Genomic DNA, 24,379 nt, shown 5'->3' on the forward strand with positions numbered 1-24,379 from the left:
AGTCTGGGGAAGAGGAAGCTGAGGGGAGACCTTATTACTCGCTTCAAATACCTGAAAGGTGATAGCTGTGAGAGCGGGGCTGGTCTCTTCTCAGTGGTGACAGGTGACAGGACAAGGGGAAATGGCCTCAAGTTGCGCCAGGGGAGGTTTAGGTTGGATATCAGGAAAAACTTCTTTACAGAAAGGGTTGTTAAGCACTGGAACAGGCTCCCCAGGGAGGTGGTTGAGTCACCATCCCTGAATGTGTTTAAAAACTGTCTGGATGTGGTGCTCAGGGACATGATTTAGTGGTGGGTTATTAGGGTAGTATGGTTAGGTTGTGGTTGGACTTGATGATCTTGAAGGTCTTTTGCAACCTGAGCAATTCTATGATTCTGTGATCGAGTTGCTGACTGATAGCTCCATTACTGACCCACTTAAGAAAAATGTAGGCCTCCACTCCTAACCATGATTTGCAGGCTAAGATGTTCCCAGTGGGTATCCTTATTTAGCCCCACTTCAATGCAAAGTGTCCAAGCCCACATGCGACCTTTAATTCTTGAGCAGCTGTCGGGTGTCCAGTGTCTGTTGGTGCTGGTGTCTGAAGTGAAACAGCACAAAGTGGGATTGTGCCAACTCACACTTGTCGATAGCCAAGTAACAGATTCCAGCAAAATGGCAAATATTTTTTAAAAATATGTTATACAGCTTTATATAATGTAAGGCTGAAGGCCTTATTGGTGAATGGGTCACTTCGCAAAATTCTGAACACAAAACATGCTGTGCAGCTGCCTGAAAGTTCTGTTTTGCTGCATGCTTGAGCAAAACCCAAACATGGGAGAAATATGAGGATTACAAAGGATGCCTGACAGGACTTCTCTAACAATGATGCTCCTCAGCCTTGATGCCAGCACAAGTTGCTGGGAAATAGCTCTGATTTCTGTTACTGATGCAAATACTCAAGTCTGTTTAAGTGGAGCTTCTCTCTTCAGTGTTCTTTATGCTTTACCTGTCCTCTTGAAAATGCCACACTGAACTCTTCACCTTCACTTTCCTCTGTGCTTTCTTCTCCTGTTGATGCACACTCAATTCCTCAACCTTAGCTGCTTAGCGTATGCAGACAGCTGTGGTAGTGATGCTGAAAGTTTTCTGTTGGTGAGGAGCAACAACCAAAAATGGATGAATTTCTGGATGGAGAACCTAGCACAGGAGTCTGTTTTATAGATTACAGAATCTAAATCTTCCCTTTTACTCACCTGAAAAATATCTAATACTAGGATACAATTTCTATCTTCACCACCTTACTCCCTTCCAGAAAAGTTACACTTAAGGAAAATCAGTTCTGCGGGATCTCTCATCCCAGGCTCTGATATATGTGCAAAGAAAGAACAGATTTATAAATACTTACAAATGTAATGGGATGAGTTCAGACAAAACTGTATGGATAAAAGAAGTGGATGATAGTATGAATAAAAGTGTTGCATCTTGCTTTTTGTTCCTTCTGAACCAGCATACTGCCTATGCTGGTAATGCTCAAAGGCTTTTAGGCTAGAGTAAGGCAGTGCTGGTTTCCCAAATAAAGAAGAATGATTAAATTCATTTGCAATCCTGTAACAAGCGCTTCTTACTATGTTCAAATCAATCTCAACTGAAGTCAAAATTGCGACAGTAAAATGACTTACAACCTCTTTTTTTCTGAAAGAAATTAAATATCCAGAAGAAAAAGAAAACCCAGTGTCATGACATACTGACATGAGATCAACAATTGTAAAGACAATTGTAATTTACTTATGTAGGCCCTTCTCTCCAAGCTTGCCTGTGAAATCCACTCCTCATAAGACATTCAACCAAACTTGAATAAAAACATGAAGGGAAGTCCCACTAATTTCAGGAGCTAGATCTTGGCTGCAGACAAGAAAGCATGTAGGCATAAATACAAATTCAAGCAATATTCAGAAGTTTCTCTGAAATTGTAACTCAATTGAAATATTAGTTTGCTAACTCTTCGATGAGATTTAATGATTAAGAAAGGCTCAGAGAGCTGTGACTCTTTGGCCTGGCAAAGAAAAGGTTCATGGGGATCATACCAGTGTGCATTAATACCTGATGCAGAGATTGAAGAAGGTGGTACCAGACTCTTTCCAGGGGGTAGCCAGTGAGAGCATAGAATACAAAAAAACATAAAATTCTGCCTGAACATCAGGAAATACTTTTTCTCTGTATAGGTGACAGAATACTGGCACAACTTGCTCAGAGAGGTGGTGGGCACTCCAGCCCTGGAGAGACTCAAAATCATAATAGGCATGGTCCTGAACAAGAGGTTATAGCTGACCTGCTCTGAGCAGTGGGCTGGATCAGACAATCTTCAGAGATAACTTCAGTGATTCTCTATGCACTTCTGCACAGAATCAGGGAGGAGTGTGAAAACAAATTTCCTTCCTAAGTTCATAAAAAACTAGCTGAAACTGAACACTTGTTACTTCTGAAATAATACCATCTCTGTAGCATCCTTTTTCAGATTCCCTACTGATTAAAATAGCAGATGAAATTTTCTGGGAATGGCTTCTGTATTGTGATTGTATCAGAGACTGATCTTAATTAGAAGTCATGAAAGAGACTTTATTTGCCCTTCAAACTGAATAATATAACTCTTTCAGATTCTTAATATTAGTGACTGGGAGGAACAGAGCATTACTCAGTTCATAGGGATGTCTACATGTTGTCACAGGTGGAGAGCAAAAGGAATGGAAGAGTTTAGAGCTTGTTCTGCAAAATAAAATATTAGTTCTATATAACTTAAGAACTCCAGAGAAGAGAGAGTAGAACGAGTAGTTCTCATATACAATCTCTTTTGTTCAGCAACCCAATTAAGACTGAATGGTAAAAAAAAAAAAAAACAAAAAAAACCTCTGTTTAGTTTAACAACATCAACAACTTTCTTTGCCTTTTCAATAAATGACCACAAAAAAAAAAAAAAAAAAAGGTGTCGGCAGTTTACAGGCCGGTTCGGACCAGTCCGTGACTAATGAGGCAGGGGACCCATGGACCCATGCCCCGGGAAAAAAGGGGTAAAAGGAGGAAGGAAAAGGGAATAGTAGACAGGTCTAAAACAAAACAGCCGCAGCAATCTGAGGAGGAGCATTAATTTACTAAATATGATATCGGAATGCAAAATAACACAATACAACAGAATACGATTGGAATTGAGGCCAACAAATCAAACAAAACGAGAGAGAGAGAGTCCAAAACCGAGGCCTTACTCCGCAGATTGCAGGGGGACCACGTGCTTCTCCGCAGTGAACACAGAGAGTGTCTCCAGACCTGCGAAGCAGCTGCAGGCCCACCTCCCCCTCCGGGGCAAAGTCCTCTGGGGAATGCACCTCCTCCCTTCCCCCTCCGAGAACCAAGCACCCAGAAATGGCAGTCCACAGAACCAGAACATTAACTCTTTCACTGCCAGTGCTTTACATATGTTATGATGTGGAATATCAACAACAAAAAATCACAAAACCATGACAAAACTCCATAAAATAAGTTCTTGGAGTTTCTTGAAAACTCCTTTCCCATACTCCTAAAACCTCAATGAAGATTAATGTATTTGGCAAAAATTGGGATAAGCATGAAAACTTTATCTGAACTTCCTGAGATGTGAGAAATTATGGATTCAGTGGGGTGATCTGACAAGTACAAGCATTTCAGTTTTAAAGCAGACAATCCTTTCTATTATACAGAAGTTATCGTACTGATTCACTCCTAACAGCTCTCTGATTATTCCAAACTCTAAACTATCCCATCACTCTAAACTGTTCTCCTTTCTGCTTACGACCAGGCTTTTCAATCAAAGGTTTTTAGGAGAAAGACCTGTGTTTGCATACATAGAGGTTTTTAATGTCAACATTAGGCAAAAATATCTATCTATATAAAAAATAGATATCAGAAAAGAATGATGGTTCCTCTACTTCCTCATCCCTATCCAACATCCTTTTCTCTTCCTCTATTACTTCTTTCCTCCTCTAGATCCTCAATCACACTCTTTCAGATACTCTGCCTTTTCATCAGTGCTAATTTGCCCACTCCTCACACTTCTTTTCTGATGCTTTTCACAATTTTTGTCCCAACCATTATCTTCTGATAGCCTTTGCAGAGCTGCTCCAATCTTTTTTCCCATTTTATTGTTTCTTCAGCACCTCTTCTTAAGTTTTCATACTATTCTAGCCTTTCCTCAGTCCTTTTATCTTCTGCATCTATAATGCTTTTCCTCTAAGATTTCCACTGCTGTCATCATTATGTCATAAACTACCCCATTACTCTTTTGTTCATGACTCATCTTTCTCTCTCTCTCTCCCTGTCTCTTCCTCTCTCTCCCTTCTCTTTTTGAACTCTTGGGACCCGTGATGTTCACTGTAATTTCTCATAACCAAAATGTCAAGTCTTTTTTTTAGCAGTAACATCAACTCATTATTTAACTACCTCCTTTCTCTGTCCCTGAATATCGAATTTGCATCACAGTCCTGTTATTTTCTCTCCAGCTTCATTAAAAAAATAAGAGCTCATGTTCTGAGAATAGTGCATGGATAATTCATCAGATTTTTTTTCCATGTTTGCTTTTGTACATACATAGAAACTTACCAATATAGTCTATGGTCCTGAAAAATGAGTATGGACACAAAAACATGTTTTCAAATATATAAGTTGACCAGCGTTTTCAAAGTGATTGTTGAGCTGAGGTATTCAAGACTTTTAAATTAAAGTATCCCAAAGGGAATTATTTTGTAAAAGGGCATTGAGAAGAGTTGTACTCACTAATGCACGATGGAAATTTCTATCAAATAAACTCATTATATACATAAAATTATAGTTATCTTTATTTATAATACTGTTATTAGTTACATGCAGGTGTGGTTTTAAATCTTTAACTTTGAATACATCTCTGATCAATTTACACAGTGTGTGGAGAAATCATAAACTAACTATTCAGCAGCATCCATGTATAAAAAGAAGTAGAAAACTGTACAGTGATTATGGAAGAATTAAACAAACCTCTAGGAATTGCCTCAGTCACACATACATTCTTTCTTCCTCAGATGATCAAAGCTTGAATTTACATTACTGATGCAATGGAGGACACAGTTTCAAGCATCATCTGTCTTTCTTTTTCTCTTTTCACTGTTTCTCCTATGACGCCTGAGTATGCAACGAAAATAATAGTAATAAAAAAAAAATTCCACCTAGCTGTTTTTCCAGCAATTCTACAGAATACAGTCTGTGTTGACAGCCATACAAGGGCAAGATAAGAGAGGAGCTGTAGGAAGCCAAATTCTGTGGATGCTAAGTGACAATAAGATGAGTCTTTTTTTGCTTTGCTGCTTCTCAGTTACCCTTCTGGTAGGCATGACTTTGCAACACAGACCAGATGAAATAGCAGGCAGATAGGGCTGCCAAATCTCCCAGCTTAGCTGAAAGCTGCTGGGTAACATTCCACACCCTGAGTCATGGTATGTGTTGGATATGCACCAGGTAAGGCACAAGACTGCAGTTTAAATCCCAGAAAAGGCAATGTTATTGCACCTGGCTTGTTCTAGATGCCCATGTTCACGCAGAGCCCAGAGCCAAGAAGCAGCAACACAAGGCTGAAAATATCCAACAGGAAGTGACACTGAAGTTATACAAGTAATATTATTACAATATTATACAAGTGTGACTAGCTTGTGAGCTGCCGTGGTGTTGTTTTTTTGTTCAGTGTAAAAGGTTATCTTGCTGTCAGCACCAGCTGTCTTGTTGGCCTTTTCTTGTGCTGCACAAAGGAGGCTATTAGCCGATTAAATACAAGGAAGAACCTTATCATCCTTCAATCACAAAAACAAAATGTAAAAGAGAAATAAATGAAATGGAACAAGGCAGCAGGTGGCTTTGTCTTAGTAAAGAGGCACAGAATGGTTCAAGATCCTTGCCTGTATTTATGTCAAGCATGTTAGCACCCTTAAGATTTAGCTCCTCTCTACTGCATGTTTAGCTCTTCTCTACCACTACCCATGAGACAAGTAAGAAAGAAATTTTTGTTAAAGTGACAGACTTATTCCCCTCTGGTACACAAATACCAGAACTATGCCTGGTACTCTACTGACCAAAATGAGACAAAATTAACTAATAGAAAACATCAGAAATAGTGTTGCCAGTAGAAGTAGGGAAGTCATTCTCCCTCTGTACTCAGCCCTGGTGAGGCCCCACCTCAAGTACTGTGTCCAGTTTCGGGCCCCTCACTGCAAAAAAGACATTGAGGCCCTGGAGCGTGTACAGAGGAGGGCGACGAAGCTGGTGAGGGGTCTGGAGCACAGGCCTTATGAGGAGCAGCTGAGGGAGCTGGGATTGTTCAGTTTGGAGAAGAGGAGGATCAGGGGAGACCTTATCGCTCTCTACAACTACCTGAAGGGAGGTTGTAGTGAGCTGAGGGTCGGCCTCTTCTCTCTTGTAACTAGTGACAGGAAGAGGGGGAATGGCCTCAAGTTGCGCCAGGGGAGATTTAGGCTGGACATTAGGAAATTCTACTTTTCTGAAAGAGTTGTCAGGCGCTGGAATGGGATGCCCAGGGAGGTGGTGGAGTCACCGTCCCTGGAGGTGTTCAAGAAACGTTTAGATGTTGTGTTGAGAGACATCGTTTAGTGGGGTTATTGGTGGTAGGTGGATGGTTGGACTGGATGATCTTGTAGGTCTTTTCCAGCCTAGCTAATTCTATGATTCTGTGATTCTATGATCTTCACTTCTGTTGCACCGTAAGTTTCCACACCTCTTATTGAGTGAGTAGGATCCTGTTCCATCAACAAAAAACCTTATTATTCTCTTCCAGGTACTGGTGCATGCACCATTACAGTGGCCATAGCAGATTTAGCTGCTCCCACTGGAGGAGCGCCCCTGCACTGGTCTGACGTGGAGAACCTCAAACACTTACAGTGATGATCAAGACGCATGAGCCAGGGAGTGGAGAAAGGGATACTTGAGGGAGGTGGGGGAACAGAAATATGGCATGAGTTTTATAAAATGTAGTTAGACAGTATTAAAAAGCAGCAACATTTTACAGTATTTCTAGATGCATCCGGCTCACTCTTTTAATCAGCCTCACAGCTTCCCCATCTTCTCTTTGAACTATAAGACATTAGCGAGAGTCTTTTCCATTTTGACTGATCTTTCCAGTTAGGAGTTCTGGATAAGTAGACCTGAAAGACAGACTGGCAGCGGCAAGCAGCACTTGTTCACTGCATGCACAGCATGGAACAAGTTCAGCTCTCCCTGGGACAGTGTGAAAGCTACTAGTGAGTCAGCTTTAGCCCAGTAATTGCTCTCCAGGAAATGTGAGATACCCCCTCCAAGCATTCCTGCTTATTTGAACATGAAGAGGGATCAGGAACAACGAAGAACATTAGAACATTGCCCCACCTCTGATAAATATACACCCATAGATTAATGAATAAAACAGCTGTCAAGCTTTGCCTTGTGATCCTTATCTGTGGACACATCCATGGTGAAGCCAATAACAAAATGTTGGGGTTTTTTTGTGCGTGTACAAGCTGTGCTCTGTGTCATACAGACATGGCATTTCATTAAGCACAGAGTAATAGTTTGATTCCCTTATGGACCCGCTGCTGTCCATAAACTGACAAGGTCACTCACTATTCTTGATGCACTCCTCAAGGCACGTGTTCATTTTGGAACTGATGCCAAGATAATTAACAATCTGTTCATTATACATTTCGTATGAATGCACACAACCTCATTTCACACTGAGACTTAAAGATCTGAAGAAAACCAGTATTGTACTGCATTTCAGTACAATCTTTTCAGTTACTCCAAAATACTATGAAAGAATTCTGATTTTTAACCAAATTATACTTTTTATAATTTTACTATTCACATTGGATTTAGAACTTTAAAAATTCCAGGCAGTAAACATTTTAGAAGAACACACTAAGATATTTTGTTCCTTCATACTGTATCACCCTTTTGTTACTTATTTTTTTTTATATAACAGGAGTTATCTTCCAGCATATTAAAATGTACTCAGTGCAAATAAGGCAGTTCCCAAATGTGATGCCTCGAAGTTTAAACCCCTATAGATACAATGATGGAAACAACAAAAAATTCAGAGATTATGCTAACACATATATGGAGATGAAAAAATGATAGGCTTTCAAAATACTGTTATGCACTACTACAAATAAAGAGTATCCAGAGGGCCTTACCCGAAAAACCTTAGCATTATGCAGTACAACTAATTCCTGTCAATCTGCTTCTCTACTTTCATCTTGTTTCATCCAAATTTCTATTTTTATCTGTTTGTCTAAAATATTTTGAAGCTGGAAACCCATTTTTCTCAAGCCATCTGGCTCATGGGAAATTTCCATTCTGGATATGAAAATTAGTAATTCCAGAGAATATTGGATTGAGGCATAATGTAAAAGAAGAAAGAGTTATTTTCAAACTGAATGTGTGATTGGTCAGTAGGGAAGATTATATATAAAAACAGAATTTAACATTTTCTCCTAACAGCACAAACAAGTACTGTATTGTATTAACTCTAACACAATTTGTAGGGGAAAAGAATAATTATGCAGTAGGGATTAGAAATTATATAAACACACACAACTCAGAATCACAGAATTACAGGGGTTAGAAGGGACCTCTGGAGATCACCTAGTCCACCTCCCCTGCATGTTCCCTACAGTAGGTAGCACAGGAAAGCATCCAGATGGGTCTTGAATATCTCCAGAGAAGGAGACTCTACAACCTCTCTGGGCAGCTTGTTCCAGTGCTCTTACACACTGAAATTAAAGATCTTCTTTGTGTTTGTATGGAACTCCCTGTGTTCCTGTTGGTGCCCATTACCCCTTGTTCTGCTGTTGCACACCACTGAAAAGTGTCTGGCCCCATCCACTTGACTCCCACACTGTAGATATTTATAAACAGCGATGAGATCTCCTCTCAGTCTTCTCCAGGCTGCACAGTCTCAGGTCTCTTGGACTTTCCTCGTACAGGAGATGCTCCAGGCCCTCATTTTTGTGGCCTTTCGCTAGACTCTCTCTAGAAGATCTTTGTCTTTTTTGAACTGAGGAGCCCAGAGTTTGACTCAATATTTCAGATGTGGCCTCACAAGGACAGAGTAGAGGAGGATCATCAATTTGTTGGCCATGCTCTTTTTAATGCACCCCTGGATACAATTGGTTTTCTTGTTCACAAGGGCACATTGCTGGTATATGGCCAACCTGCTGCCCATGAGTACACCTAGGTCTTTCTCCATTGAGTTCTTTTCCAGCAGGCAGCCCATAACTTGTACTGGGGCATGTGGTTACTCCTCCCCAGGTGCAGGACACTACACTTGCTCTTGCTGAAGTTCATAAGGTTCCTCTCTGCCCAACTCTGTCCAGGTCTTGCTGAAGCCCTCTGGTATGTCAGCCACTCATCTCAGCTTTGTATTGTCAGCTAAGTTGCAGAAGGTGGACTCTGTCCCTTCCTCCAGATTGCTGATGAGGATATTGAACAAGACTGGGCCCAGTATCAACCCTTAGGGAACACTGCTAGTTACAGGCCTCCAACTAAACTCTGCACTGTGGATTACAAACCTCTGAGCTCTACCAGTCATCCAGTTCTCAATCCACCTCACTGTTTGATCATCTATCTCACATATAGTAAGATTCATTACAAGGATGTTGTCAGAGACAATGTCAAAAGCCTTGCTGAAGTCAAGGTACACAACATCCACTGCTCTCCCCTCATCTACCCAGCCAATGATGACATCACAGAAGACTGCCAGCTTGGTTGAGCATGATTCCTCCTTTCTGAATAAGGAAAATAACAAAGGGAAAGGGTTTTATTCTAATTTTGCTTGTGTATATTCAAATATATGCATTCTAAATCAATAATTATGATCAAGAACATCAAATGCAAATGTTGCATGCATACTTGGGATACGGCTTTCCAATATTTTTATTTTATATGTAGTCTGGATGTTCCCCAAACTGGAGAATGCCAACAAAAACTGTAAACGGCAAGTACACTGTTGAGACGGTTTGACTATTCATTTTAAAATTGCTCTACACTAATTATTACTATTAAGTAACATATTTCAGTACCTGAGCCTATTTGTTTTCTTATCCTTTTATTTTGACAAGTGACATGCTTGTGTGCATACATACATTTCCGCACATTTTCTCAAAGAAACACTGTTCTCTTTCCTTTCCCATGGGCAAGGGAAAACTATTGTGGAGGCTATTCCACAATACTCTACCTTTATCACTGCTCCTTGGTCCACAGTATAGTACAGCTGAACAATTCAGAATAAGGGTTTTCAAATTTTGCTATGTGAGACGTGTCTGATGGAAGTACGCACTCCATAAAATGAACCTAAGTCTGCTAACAGAAGTTGCTGTTCCTTGAGCTTACAGTACAACATTCACATACCCTTCTGCTTAGCTGTGGTCCATTCATGCATTAATTATGCATAACAGAGTCTTACTACCATGGAGTGTGCCTTTATATCTATAACAGGCAATGCAGTTGTAGTAATAAAAGTAAAAAGATACTCTTCTTTTAGAAACTATTCAGGGCTTAAACATTTGAAGAATCAAATGGTTTTAGTGCAAGGCCTTGTGTAGTAAGATTTATCTGCAAAAGACATAATATCTAGGCATGCAGAAGAAAAGTAAAACCTCAACACTTTGGTCCTCTTAGTCCTTCTTCAATAGAGGACAGATGTTTTCTCACAAATCCCAGTTGTTATCTTATTAATTTTTAAAAGAACAGCATCAAAATACATCCTCTTTCTTAAAGGACCTGAATGAGTTGCACTCACACCCCTAGAGTTTTTTTCCTGTGAAGTCTGTGGAAACCCAGTTTAGACACCTGCCTCCTCCTTTCACTTATTTGAAAATCAATGAAACAATCTGTCAAAGGTTCAAGAAGAGGGTGTTAAGTCCTGTTTTCTGTTGGTATGTCTAAATATACTGATATACAACAGGAAAAACAGGGTATGTCTCTTACAGCTGCAATAATACAAGAGCTACTAGAGAACTTCACCTAGAGCTAATAACATCATGACACACTAACAAACTGAAGAAATAAGATGGCATATTTATAAAGAATATGCAAACCCAGCTTCTAGAAATCCCGAAAAATAGCTTGGTTCCTCATTTTCTTAGTGGTTAAAAACAAACAAACAAAAACAAAAACAACAGAAACCACCAAAATGCAAAAAAATCATGCAAGCATGTCAAATTTGGGACTTTGTTCTTTAATGATGAAAACTCACATTATCCCTGTTGTCGGTGATGAGAGCTGTATAGACAGCTGAAAAATATTCATTAAAAGGAGAAGTAATGAGAAACCATGCATTTGACAGGCTTGCAAAAAGCAACCAGTATGATAGTTTCCTTTAAGAGCATTTATGAATGCTAAAGGTCTCTTAAACAGGAGGATAATCTACTGTCTGCTGAAAAAACACACACAAAAATCAAACTCTCTTGTTCAGCATATTTAAGGTTTTCCTAGCTCATTGTTTGGATGCCTCAAAACAATGAAAAGAAAAAAATAAAAGCCTTCTCTCAGCTTTACTTGTCTCTTAGTATCGATAGCCTGATCTATCTCCAACTCCAGAAGAAGTAGGAATACTTTTCCATTAAAGTCCTGCTTAATGTTTTTGACCACTGCTCTAAAGACATGTTGGTCTGCCTTGGATTAACTCCAACTGATTTCTAAAGCTAGATCTGTCCCATCTTCTCATTTCACATGGTCTCACCAGCAAGGAAGTATGAGCTTGAACTCTGGCATTTATCACAGCTTGAAGAGTCTGAACAAGTTTAAGACCTTCCCACTGGTGTAAGCTGCAGAAGATCTAGAGTCTACCTATATACCAGGTCTACCAGTGACTACTTAACAAATCTTTAAATTTGATGCAACAAAAGTTTTTGACATCCTTTTAACAGAAGAGATCTGGTTCTCCTCACTGGAATGGCAAGCTAAAAGATCAGTTGAAATATGATGCATAGGTGGAAGTCATATAGGTCTGTTCTTCATCTCACAGGGCTGCCTTGCCCATGCATTCTGCTGCATGCAAATTTGGAAAACATTTTTTTCAAATGTGACAGTATTTTACCATTTTCTAAGTGAGGTGAAACTGTAGCTGACATCAGAAGATGATAGATGCCCTACAGAACTGCAGCAAAGCACAGCACACTACATGTTGTTGCTAGGCCTTGTTTTATAAAACAAGTTTAACTAATAATTACAAGGAATAGGGTGTGATGTGTTCACACTTAGTCTAATGTTTGAATTCTAGAGTTTGAATGTTAAGTTTTGATAGTGGGGAACTAAAAGTTAGTTCATGAAAACAAAATGCCACTTCTCTTACCAAAACAGACGTTTGCTAACGTAGCATGTTTTTGAAAAACATGATTCTCAACAGACAGCAATGCAGAAAAAGGAAGAAAAAGAATTACATCACTACAGTGTAAAATCCTGCATGAACTATCAAACTGAGACAGATGTGGGTTCATTTGTGCACAATGTTTACCTGTTCTTTTTTTCAGACACAACAAAAATATACACAGATTACAGTAGAAGATGGTATTTTGTTCTTGAGTAGAATGCACACCTGTTTTACTCAGCTTAAATGAATTCCAGACTAGATTCTTGAATAAAATATACAAGCTTACCTTGCATTTCAACATGTTGGCCACTCTCTCTTGCATTGATTGTCCAGCTTTTGGTCTTACAAGTATATAAACTGCTTTCACGTCAGGGCTGGAGCGCAGAAGCTTTTCCACCAGCACTTTGCCCATGAAACCTGTAGCTCCTGTGATAAGTACAGTCTTTCCATTGTAATAAGCTGAGACTGAAGACATGGCACTTTATTATTCTATTCTTCCTTTATCTTCCTGCAGGAGGTACCTGAGAAGATACAGAAACAAGGCTTTAAGGCTTTTCAGATTAGACAGATCAGTCATTCAGGAACTACAGCACAAGAACTTTTCCCAGTCTGTTAGCTATAGCAGCTCATCTTAGATCAGTCAAAGGTAATTTTAAAATCAGTTTTCTTTTCAAGATGTTGTCATGAACAGAATACACACACACAAAAGATGAATCTGAGAAGTTTACAGATCTCAAATTCAGCCTTTATATTATACTATAGTTGCACTCAGAGCTCACAATTTAGAACATGGCTTGCTCTGGTAAAGACTCCTAGCAGATGTGTAACTGCAATGTTGAAGAGCATTTATCTCATATGCTATGAAATAGAAGCCAAAGATATGCAGTTATCCCTACACGACAAAGCAGAAACAGACCTCCTGTAAAACAATGTAAGTTCAAATGCTGTTTTTCCTCTGTTTCTCCACTGTGCCAAGCAGTTTCATTTCTTGTCAGCCATCATAGAATCATAGAATTGCTCAGGTTGCAAAAGACCTTCAAGATCATCAAGTCCAACCACAACCTAGCCATACTGCTCTAACAACCCACCGCTAAATCATGTCCCCAAGCACCACATCCAAACAGTTTTTAAACACGTTCAGGAATGTGAATCAACCACCTCCCTGGGGAGCCTGTTCCAGTGCTTAACAACCCTTTCTGTAAAGAAGTTTTTCCTGATATCCAACCTAAACCTCCCCTGGCGCAACTTGAGGCCATTTCCCCTTGTCCTGTCACCTGTCACCACTGAGAAGAGACCAGCCCCGCTCTCACAGCTATCACCTTTCAGGTATTTGAAGCGAGTAATAAGGTCTCCCCTCAGCTTCCTCTTCCCCAGACTAAACAGCCCCAGTTCCTTTAGTCGCTCCTCGTAGGGCATATTCTCCAAGCCCTTCACAAGCCTTGTTGCCCTTCTTTGGACCTGCTCCAGCACCTCAATGTCCTTTCTGTACTGAGGCGCCCAAAACTGAATGCAGTACTCAAGGTGGGGCCTCACCAATGCTGAGTACAGGGGCAGGATTACTTCCCTAGTCCTGCTCACCACACCAGTCCTGATACAAGCCAGGATACCATTGGCCTTCTTGGCCACCTGGGCACACTGCTGGCTCATACTCAGCTGACTGTCCATCAGCACACCAAGGTCCCTTTCTGTCAGGCAGCTTTCCAGCCACTCCTCCCCAAGCCTGTAGGGTTGCTGGGGTTGCTGTGACCAAAATGCAGGACCTGACACTTGGCCCTGTTGAAACTCATATGGTTTACCTTGGCCCATTGATGCAGTCTATCCAGGTCCCTCTGTAATGCCTTTCTGCCGTCTGGCAGATCAACACTCCCTCCCAACTTGGTGTTGTCTGCAGACTTACTGAGGGTGCACTCAATCCCCTCATCAAGATCATTGATAAAGATGTTGAATAGAAGAGGCCCCAGCACTGAGCCCTGGGGGACACCGCTCGTGACTGGCCGCCAACTGGATTTAACTCCATTGACCACAACTCTCTGGGCCCGGCCATCCAGCCAGTGTTTCACCCAGCAGAGAGTATGCCCATCCAAACCATGGGCAGCCAGCTTCTCCACAAGGATGCTGTGGGGGACAATGTCAAAGGCCTTACTGAAGTCCAGGTAGACCACATCGACAGCCTTGTCTTCATCCACTAAGCGGGTCACCTTGTCATAGAATGAAATCAGGTTTGTCAAACAGGATCTACCATTCATAAACCCATGCTGAATGGGCCTGATCCCCTGGTTGACTTTTAACTGATCCACAATGTATCCTGAGATTATCCGTTCCATCACTTTGCAGCATCATCAGTCTTTTTCAATGATCTTGGCTTGGAATACATCTATGGGAAAATCTCTTTTTCTTGAAAGATACAGCAGAATTATTTGTTCTGCAAGACTGCAGAACCATGTGTAATGTGTCAAGCTCACCACTTGTTTTGTTGGGTGTTAAGGCCAAAATTGATCCCACCTAGCTCTAAGGAGCATAGATGTCATATGCTTTCTTGACAATCCACAAACAGTTTAGGTTGCTTGAAATTATCTCTGGAGATCCTTGGCCTCTTCCACTGACTATACAAGGTAGCTGGCATGCCTAGACACCCACATGAAGTGTCTCAGTTAAGTATTTTATTTAGATACAATAGTTTCAGACCAGCATGTCCCCAGCCATTCTAAACTCTACAAAATGATGAACGAGGCTGAAATTAGTCTTGCTAGAGGAGCCTTCTCTCTATTAGGCTAATAGATGGAACCACCCCACACGTCTTTGAAGTGCTCCAGAATTCACAACATGCTCAAAACACTTCAATTACAAGAGAAAGGCTCACATAAAATACAAATAAATTGAAAAAATATAAATAAATTCCTTTGAAACAAAGCTACTAAACCTACTAAATTTGAAACAGAAACAAGAAGAGCTCAAGTGGTCAACAGCCAAGAAAATATCCAGCTCTTCCCCAAATCCTTTCAAATACCCAGAAACAGAAACTTAGCACTGGTTGCATTTTTGCATTCTGCTAAGATTCCTTGTTCTCACCAACCCTTCTGCATTTCTGAGAGAAAGGAAACCATGTAGAGACAGTAAAACAGACTAACTTATAGAACAGAATCAGAATTGTAGAATTGTTTGAAGGTCTCTTCCAATCCAAGATCATCTAGTTCCAACTCCCCTGCTATAGGCAGGGACACCTCCCACCAAACCAGGTTGCCCAAAGCCCCTTCCAACCTGTTCTTGAACAGAAGAACTGTCCATAAAACAACCCTTGCAAGGTGTACATTGTTCAGTGCAACAGCTCAGGAAGATGCTTAACTGGCCTGTGATCTCAAAGGCATTATCACTCCTAACAGTGAAAAATGACTCAGAGTCTTTGGTAGTACTGCCATTATCTTCGTCTCCACCTGATGCACCTACCCAGATCTGACCATTCTGCCAGTATTCACAGTAACTGTACTGCTACATGGAAACACTAAATGCATATTTCTAATGGACTACAGTCCAGGCACATAAATGAAGGATACAAGGATACTCTTTCCCCATGCTACCAGGAACTGTAGTACCTATCATCAAATAAAATACCCACATTTATTTTGAAAGAAATCTGTAACAAATCATCAAGTGTATCATATAATTTGAGAAAGTAGGTCAAGTAGAAAAACATCTGAAGGACACTATTTTAGAAATTAGTATCTGTGGGTATTCTGGCTCAGTGAATTCAGATATTAGCCTACTTTCAGATATGACCTCGATCACAGCTTAAATGAATCTCGCAGGCTTGTCAACGCCTATTATAAACCTGTTCTTATCTAAGACCTGGCCACTTGGGAATTTGGATAAACAGGTTAAACTATTCGATAATTAATTAATTTACAATGAAACATTACATCTTATTCAGGCTGGGGAATACTGAGTAATACTGGAAGACAAATTTGCAGAACCTGGAAGTGTGTGAAAGAGTATATGTTAGTTCAGCTGGATGAAGATGAAGATGACAAAACACTTAAGAGTATGGCAGGTGCCCTGCAAAGCAGACATATTAATAGCAGAAGTCCTCAGTCACTAGAGGCCATAAAAATTCTACTGAATATAAGGAAACAAAAAGAAGCATTTAGACCATTTCCAGTCAGCAGATTCTTGCTTTGAACTGACTTTCAGAACATCACATCCTACTTAGCTTCACCTAATATTCTGCTAGCAAAAAAATGGTACTTTGCATGGCAGACTTGGAGATTACCACAATATTTAGCAGTAGTTACTTTTATCCACTATTCAGTAGTTTAGAACATTTCCAAATTGAATTACCATATGTTACTGCTTTGCATTATGATTACAGTGTCCTGCTAAAATAGTTGCTGAGAGTTCTGAATATGAAAATAAACTTATTATGTTGTTTCATTTGTGTTCTCTGAGTTATCCAAGAGGGGTTTTATTTGTTTTGGCCACATGCCAGGTGCCTTCTAGAAGAAAAAAAGTAACACTACTTTAAAATGTCCCTAAAATCACCTCTGCAGACAGATTTCCTTAAGTATTTCTTGCAATCCTCAAGTAGTTTAAGACCAACTCAAGTGCTTCTCTTCAAAAATGCAGGAAAAAATCTTCAAAATCATTTTGATATGATGGCGATGGAAGTACCAAACATCATCAAAATGAATTCCTAAAGCAATTTGCTCTTTCTCTTCATTATTGGCTTAATCTTCCAGGGTTAGAAGAAAAGTAAAAAATCATACACTTTCTATTTTCTATAATAAAAGAGTTGAAGTCAAGCAGCATATATTTAGCAGGGCCAGCTTCGGTGTTGGATTAGGTTGCTCCGGGCCTCATCCACAATGAAAAGCCATGAGAAATGTGGTATTTGCTTATTACAGGATCAGATTTATATATCCTCCACTTCTTTTTCCCCTTCTTCAGCTAACTTTAGAAAAAAATACAATAATCTTGCACTCAGTTGATGCCATGCTAATGATCTTCAAAGAGAACTGTACATTTGTTTAACTGCCTGAACAAATTGATGTTTTGTGAGCGTGACAAATAAAAGGAACAATGCTGCAAACCACTGTGTTTCAGACAGATCCCTGAATCTCCACATTCCTAACAAATTTTAAAAGGTTATTAGTAGTTCCCGAATTCAAAAGGAGATTCCAGCTTTATATCCAAGATATTCCATTACAGAAACTGCTACAATATTTTCCTTTAAACTAAGGGAATACTGACTAATTTTTTCAGATTTTTAAAAATGTATTTTAAAAAGTGATTTCATAACAGAATTTATTCTTTTCTAATTTAATGGATATTGTCTGGTCTTTATGAAGAAAATACAGAAGTAACAGAAATTTTAAGAAACGTGAGGATTTCTAGTGTCAAAAGATGTGATTCAAGTAATGCCTGCTGAACATTTAGATATCTATTTGAAAGCACAAAGAATTGTATACATTCCTTTTTGATGTTTTTTTTTTCACTCAATCAAATAAACTGTTTTCTGTAGAAGCTCATACTTTATTTCTGAAAAAAAAATATTCAAAACCAGGCATTAACTATACCCCAACCAATTAAGCTAAAAGGAATTAACCATCTGCAGAGAGAAAACTGTTAGAAGCCTGAACAATGGTCAGGAGTTCCAGCAGGCTGAGCCCTATGGAGCTGAAGGAAGATAAAGACTATTTCAGAGCCTGGAATTCCTATTGCTTCCAAAACTGGCTGGAGATAAGATAGCCACTGAATTGTTACAAAAGCCCACACACAGGCCTCCTAAAGTCCAATTCAAATGTTTAATTACAGACAACTCTAACAGTTTAGGTACTGATCTGAGCAGGAAAGTAATCACTGGTGCCATCTGAATTACTGAACACAGTATCTTTAAAGCAGTCCACTGATGCTGACTCATCTCCAATTGTACTGTGAAAAAAAGCCACCTTAGTGACATCCAGTCAGGAATCACACTGAGCATCTCTACTGTCACAAGTACAAAAGCTGCTTTAAGCAGCAGATCTGTTACAGATGCCTGTGACAGTCTTCTCTACATCAGACATAAAGGATAATCTACAGCACTTCACTATAAACAAAGCCATGGTCTTGTGCCATGGGCATATGCCAAAGCACAAGCAAGCAATACAAAAAGTGGGAGCCCTACCAACCTAATACTTTGCTCCTGCAAAAGAAAACCCACACATCCTCAACAGAAGCATAAAACAAACATTTTTTTCCCACAAGAGCAGATGAAACAGAGCTATTTAAGAAAACAACTAATACACTGCCCCCACATTCCACATACTTTGATGCCAAGTCTGCATTCATCTTACAATGGTGTAATGCCAGAAGTTAGACTGCTACCAAAGCCACGGCAAAGAGAAGATGAATGCATATCTGGACCTCCCTCGCTGCTATTACTACTACTGCCCAAAGCAGGTCCATGACTGCAGGATGTCAATAAGAGATGGTAAAATGGAGCACAAGCAGTGAGGGATGAATACACCAGGGCAGGTTAATATCTCCCTATAGTTTGCACTACTACTAAGATTTCTATGCCCTACTCAACTAGGACAGTGGCAATTTGAAAAGCTGAGTTTAAAATGGACTCAACACTGGGGATGCCTGAACACAGTATCTTCATGTAACTGTTTTTTTTTTTCCCTCAGGATGTGTAACGGGAACTCCACAAACTAAGTGCATAATCACAATAAAACTAATTCTTTCTAATGTGTGTGCTTTGCCTGAAAACATCTGTGTATAATTTCTTGTTAGCTAATCATCAGCAAATAAATCATCTTAAGTGTAGTGGTTCAGAACAACCTGATCTTTTAACTTTGGCGGTCAGCGGATGTAAATACTAAGACAACAGTTTTCTTCCAACATTAATGCATACACAAAAATTGTAAGAAGCAAATCAATACAATTCAAGGAGCGTGTGTGCACAGATGAAGAAGCAGAAATAGTATGGAGTTGAACATCCACACATCAAATCCTATGGAGCAAAGTCCTATATGAAACAAGGCATCTTTCCAACCTACTGATTCCTTCAGTAACAGTCTTCTTAAAATTGTAACTAGATAAACATGAGAGTCTATACTAATGATTTCATGATACAGTATATATATACCTGTTTTCAAAACAAAAGATAGCATAATCAAATAATCTTTTCACAATGAAACATAAAAGATAGCACCACAGTTTCATCTGCACATCTTTTACCTCATTGGTGCATCAAAACTCATTAGGCTAAACAGAAATAAATAGTTTTTAATTTTATTTCTTGTTTCTCCCACTCTTCTCTATTGCTCATGCTTAGAGCATTTGATGGCACCTTGCAATCCACCAGACAAGAGAATTGGTCCTATTTATTCCATCCAGCTACTGAAATTAGACAGAAAGTATCTTTTCTGCTGCATAAAACTCTTCTGTGAAGTGAAAGTTCTCAGACAGCACAGCAGGATCAAGACCTTTGGGAACAGGGAAAAAATGCAACCAAAGGAGCCCACAAAGAAGTTTACACCCCTCAGTGCATAGTGTTAAGTTGGCAAGCCAGAAAACTGGTGTTCAGTGACAAGCTCTGCAGTAGGTCCTGCCCCTGCACAGGAGGAGCAATTGTGGCACTGTCTGAATCTCAACTACAGTGCAAGACACCCTTGCTGCCACAGTCCCGGGCACTAAAACAACCTCACACAGAGAGTATATGTGCCCATACTGAGGCAGCTACTTCAGCAGAGCTGCAACTGTTTCCCAGCATGGCAGGATGCTGCTGTCTGTTATTTTTGTGGAACAAGTGCCACTGGCTGACAAATACTAATTTTCCCTCTGGAAATTCACAGAAACCAAAGCAAGGAGAAACTAGCAAGCCTTCCACAAAGACTTGTGTGTGCAGTGTGGAGAGGGGCAGAGACACCAGTATACAGCTTGCCTGATTATGGAGAGAGGGTGAGGAAAGGCAAGAGCAAGAAAATGTACAACGTAAAATACATGAAAAAGATAAAACATCAAATTTCTTATGACAGAAAACAGTGAGACATAAAGCATTTCAAAGAGATTCAGTGGTGTTTTTGCTACCCTTTAAATCTTATCGTTCTGGGTAGATTAATTCCCTTCTTATCTGACTGTCCCTGTGGGGAGGCAAGCACTTTCCTGACCTCTTTAATCCTTGGTACTATTGCTTCAAGCAAGACAGGAGAAGCATGAAATTATGAGGTATAGCTGATTGCCTCTACTGTTCCCACATGGGACGGTAAACTGAGGCTGAAAGCCCTAAGGGCTTCATGTGCACAGTAAGACTAGTAGTGCCTAGCTTGCCTCTGTACCTTCTGAGAATAAAAGTCAACCCAAGAGATGGGAAGATTTTTCTTGAGAATCAACAAATGCAGCATGCAGGCAGTACAAGAGATGTGGTCTCATTTCTCTGAAAAGAGAAAATGCAGAACCCAAGCTACTCTAAACCCAGAAGCTTCACTAGCCATATGAAAACAAGCAGTGTGTGTTAATACATAGCTCTAAGATAGGTGCTAGAATTCTCAACAGACAGTAAAAGATTATCTCATTGAAATGGAAAACTAAAGTAAACCTGCTGAACTTGGGTAGGCTGGGAGTGAAGGTATCTTGAATGCTGCTACCAACAGAAGGGGGAAGACAGTGCAAAGTGTAGCTTCTTTCCACAAAATAAGAAAAATGTTTCAAGGCATGACAGCAGCAAAGAGAAGAGTTTGTAGGTCTTTTGGCGACTATTGTCTGAGTAAGTCTGTTAATGTAGGACTTCCCATTCACCTCCTATCAGCAGGCCTTCAGTTTATAATGAACCACATGTGCATATTCAAGAGACCTTCTTGGTGTGCTACGTCCAGAACTTCTCACAACAGCTTAAAATTACAGTAATTGTGATCTCTAAATGCACTGAGCCAAAACATTCTTGGGTGATATTCTACCTACCTTCAGCATTGATGAAATAAAAACTGATCTCATCCTCAAAAAAATATATTTTTCCTTACAACTAGCAGAAGACCAATAGCTGAAAGAAATATAAATCAACATACAAGGGTCTCCTAATGTGCCTTGGAAAATTAGCATTTTCTAATGGATTTTGCCAGCTGGCTTGCTCGTATCAGAGTCTGCTAACATGGGACCTGAGTACAGTTTGCAGAGAAGGCAGGCTTTTGTCGAGTGGGTACAAGTTCCACAGGAAATGGGTTGAGACCACACATTTCCTGACATCTGTCAGCTTAGCCACTGCCAGTCCGTAAGAGATTTTTGTATGTAGAAAGTCAATACAAAAATAATTTAAGATATATCTTAAGGATACATTCAATGTAGTTTTTAAGGTGTCAACAACACATGGAAATCATGGTCATATTGGAAATATAAAAAACTTTCTTCCCCCACCCATCAGCTCCTCCATTACTTGAAACTGCTGTGAGCAAGCAGAATCCATTCTACTAACAGTGCCTCAGTGAAAACATTTTCACACCCTCTTTCATAATTTAACCAATTGCACTCCTGATACTAAATAGAATCTTTATTTCATTTCTGAGAGTTAAGTTGCTCTTCAGCTGTTGGACACCATCTCTCAGTAACGTGGGAAAAGAGACTTAAGTGAAAGGTCAAATATAATGCAAATAATCCTGGTCTGGGCAGGGAAGGAAGAAAGCTTGTACTGCCATTTTGAAATCTTGGTTTGCTTGATACCAGTCAGCTAACAAAATGGCAGCTGCTTTGCAGGGAAATTGAGAGACTTGAATGTTCTTCATTGCCCTACGTAGAGACAGTGTTTTTAGTGTTTTATTAAGAAAAATATGATTAATTAGTGGAACACTTTTCTGGCCATGTTCCCTCAGCGAAGAGCATTACTATGTGGAACTGTCTCAATCCTTTATGTTTTACTACCTACTGATCCTCAAAAAAGGACTTTAAGGATTTCTGACTCTCCTTATTATTACATCTCTCCCTCTTCTATCACAGAAAAAAAATAGTAATAAAACTAAAAAGTAAATGCTAAGTAAGCTTGAGTATGCTTTTTTAAAAATAGATAAGTGCCATTTTCTGAAACCCCCAGCAGAGACTGTAATTTTGCTGCATTCCCATCTCATAGAGATGGAAACTATGCAAGTGTAATGGCACCAGTCAGAATTGATCTCTGATTACAGCTGGCACCAAGAAGTTACTGGAATGGAAATATTTTTTTCTGGATTCATATATATAAATCAGAAATACAACAAACAAGCACAGTTACAGCAAACACAGCACAGCCATGTGTAACCCTTGCTTATGTTGTTAGAAGTTCTTTCTTTTGTTATATGAATACATTTACTCATATGCTGTTTTAAACAGATTAATTAATGATCTCTCTAAGTAGCTGTGTTCTATTATACCCATGATTAGAAGCAAAGAGATTCACAGAGGCTGTTAATGTATTTATTAATGATACATGGCCAGTCAGCCACTTTTTGCTCTTTTTGTGAGTTGTGTTCAGTCCTTTGAAATTGTTTAGGTCATATTATAACAGGGAGAAGAAATGAATTCCATTTCACAAATAAAGAGCACAACAGCAAGAAAAACCATAAATGCTGAAAAATACAAGAGCTACTCTGAAAGTAAGGCCTCCTATTTTATTATGTTGGCTCCCCATGTCAGATGCGGATGTTGATGGTATGGCAGTAGAGGTTGATCGTTCCCACCAATATACAGATGCATTTTGTTGCTGTGCAACAGATGGTAGCAGAGGGGTGGTCTGACAAAATGGCATCTGACATGGAAGTGTGTATGAAGCAAAGGTGTCACTGAATTCTTCCATGCAGAAAAAATTGCACTCACAGACGTTCACTGATGCTTGATGAATGTTTAAAGAGACCAAGCAGTGGATGTGAGCACAGTAAGGTGGTGGGTGGTGCATTTCTGCAGTGGCAACAGTGAAAATGAGTCACCTCCACTGGTGCAGATTTTTATGAAAGCAGCAAGCAGGCTTTTGTTCATTGCCAGCAAAAACGCATAGTTAATGGTGGTGACTATGTTGAAAAATAGAGTTTCGTAGTTCAGAGTTTGCTCCACCAAACAATGTTATTATGCTCTTTGTATCTGTTGTCATTTCAATGGGAATAAAAACAAGGCATTACTTTCAGAACAATCTATGTAACATTGCTTTCATCAGAATAATCGCTGTGATACTACAATTTCATTAATATCATATGCATATGTAAATGAGAAAGTTTTTTAAAAAAAGGAAAAAGTGATCTGTTTCCATCTTAAGTTTGTTTGCACTTATCTACAGTTAATTTACTTTTTTCTTTTCATGCAGTTGTTCCTCTCACACCCTGTTCAAAATATGGATTCCAGGAGCGTGCTGATAATGGTATGTTGAAGAAATCAAACTAAAAGATCAAAATAATATTTTACAAACCAGATTTTCTCACAAACAAGGCAAATGCACTCCTTAAATTTAAATACTTGGTTTCTGTAAAAGATAGGCATTCTGTAGATTTATCTCTCCACAGTTCTCCAAGAAACACAAACATTTACTCTTCAGATAAAGGGGAATGAGCAGGAAGCAGAAACTAAAGAGAATCCCCTGGAGTTACTGAAAGCTGCATTAAGGAACTCCACTCAGCACATCAGAACCTCTGAATAATGAGGCAGCAGAGAGCTCTAGAGCACTGGGAGCCTTTCAAATACACTTATCCAAAAAGAAGGCAAGCAAATGTAACCAGATGATGCTTTTTGGTTGGCATATACTGTCATGGAGAAATTTTTTTCTCCTTCTCCATATACAGGGACCACTCCTCTAATATTTAGATGAGAAGCTGATGAGAGATAACAAGGCACATTTGGAGAAGTTCCAGAAATTTAGTATTGAATAAAACACAAGGGCAGCAACACAAAAGATGGTCAGGCTGCACTTAGGTCATCTTATATATCCTCTGTGCTTTGACCACCTGCAGGGTGGGTGTCAAGTGGGTGGAATCAGGCTCTTTTCAGTAATGCCCAGTGAAA

At 39.6% G+C, this 24,379-nt stretch overlaps 1 protein-coding gene across 15 annotated transcripts in view; it reads right to left on the reverse strand.

The window, feature by feature from the left end:
• Window positions 1-24,379, reverse strand: part of FAR2 (fatty acyl-CoA reductase 2) — a 148,268-nt gene that overhangs the window by 80,365 nt on the left and 43,524 nt on the right. For all 15 annotated transcript variants that reach the window (XM_021382035.1, XM_021382033.1, XM_021382027.1 and 12 more), the window contains one exon: window positions 12,678-12,912. In XM_021382035.1, the coding sequence (XP_021237710.1) occupies window positions 12,678-12,866 (189 nt within the window). In that variant the 5' untranslated portion in view covers window positions 12,867-12,912. The remainder of the gene's footprint in view (window positions 1-12,677; window positions 12,913-24,379) is intronic.

Source organism: Numida meleagris, unplaced genomic scaffold, assembly GCF_002078875.1.
Source record: "Numida meleagris isolate 19003 breed g44 Domestic line unplaced genomic scaffold, NumMel1.0 unplaced_Scaffold165, whole genome shotgun sequence".
NCBI lineage: Eukaryota > Metazoa > Chordata > Aves > Galliformes > Numididae > Numida > Numida meleagris.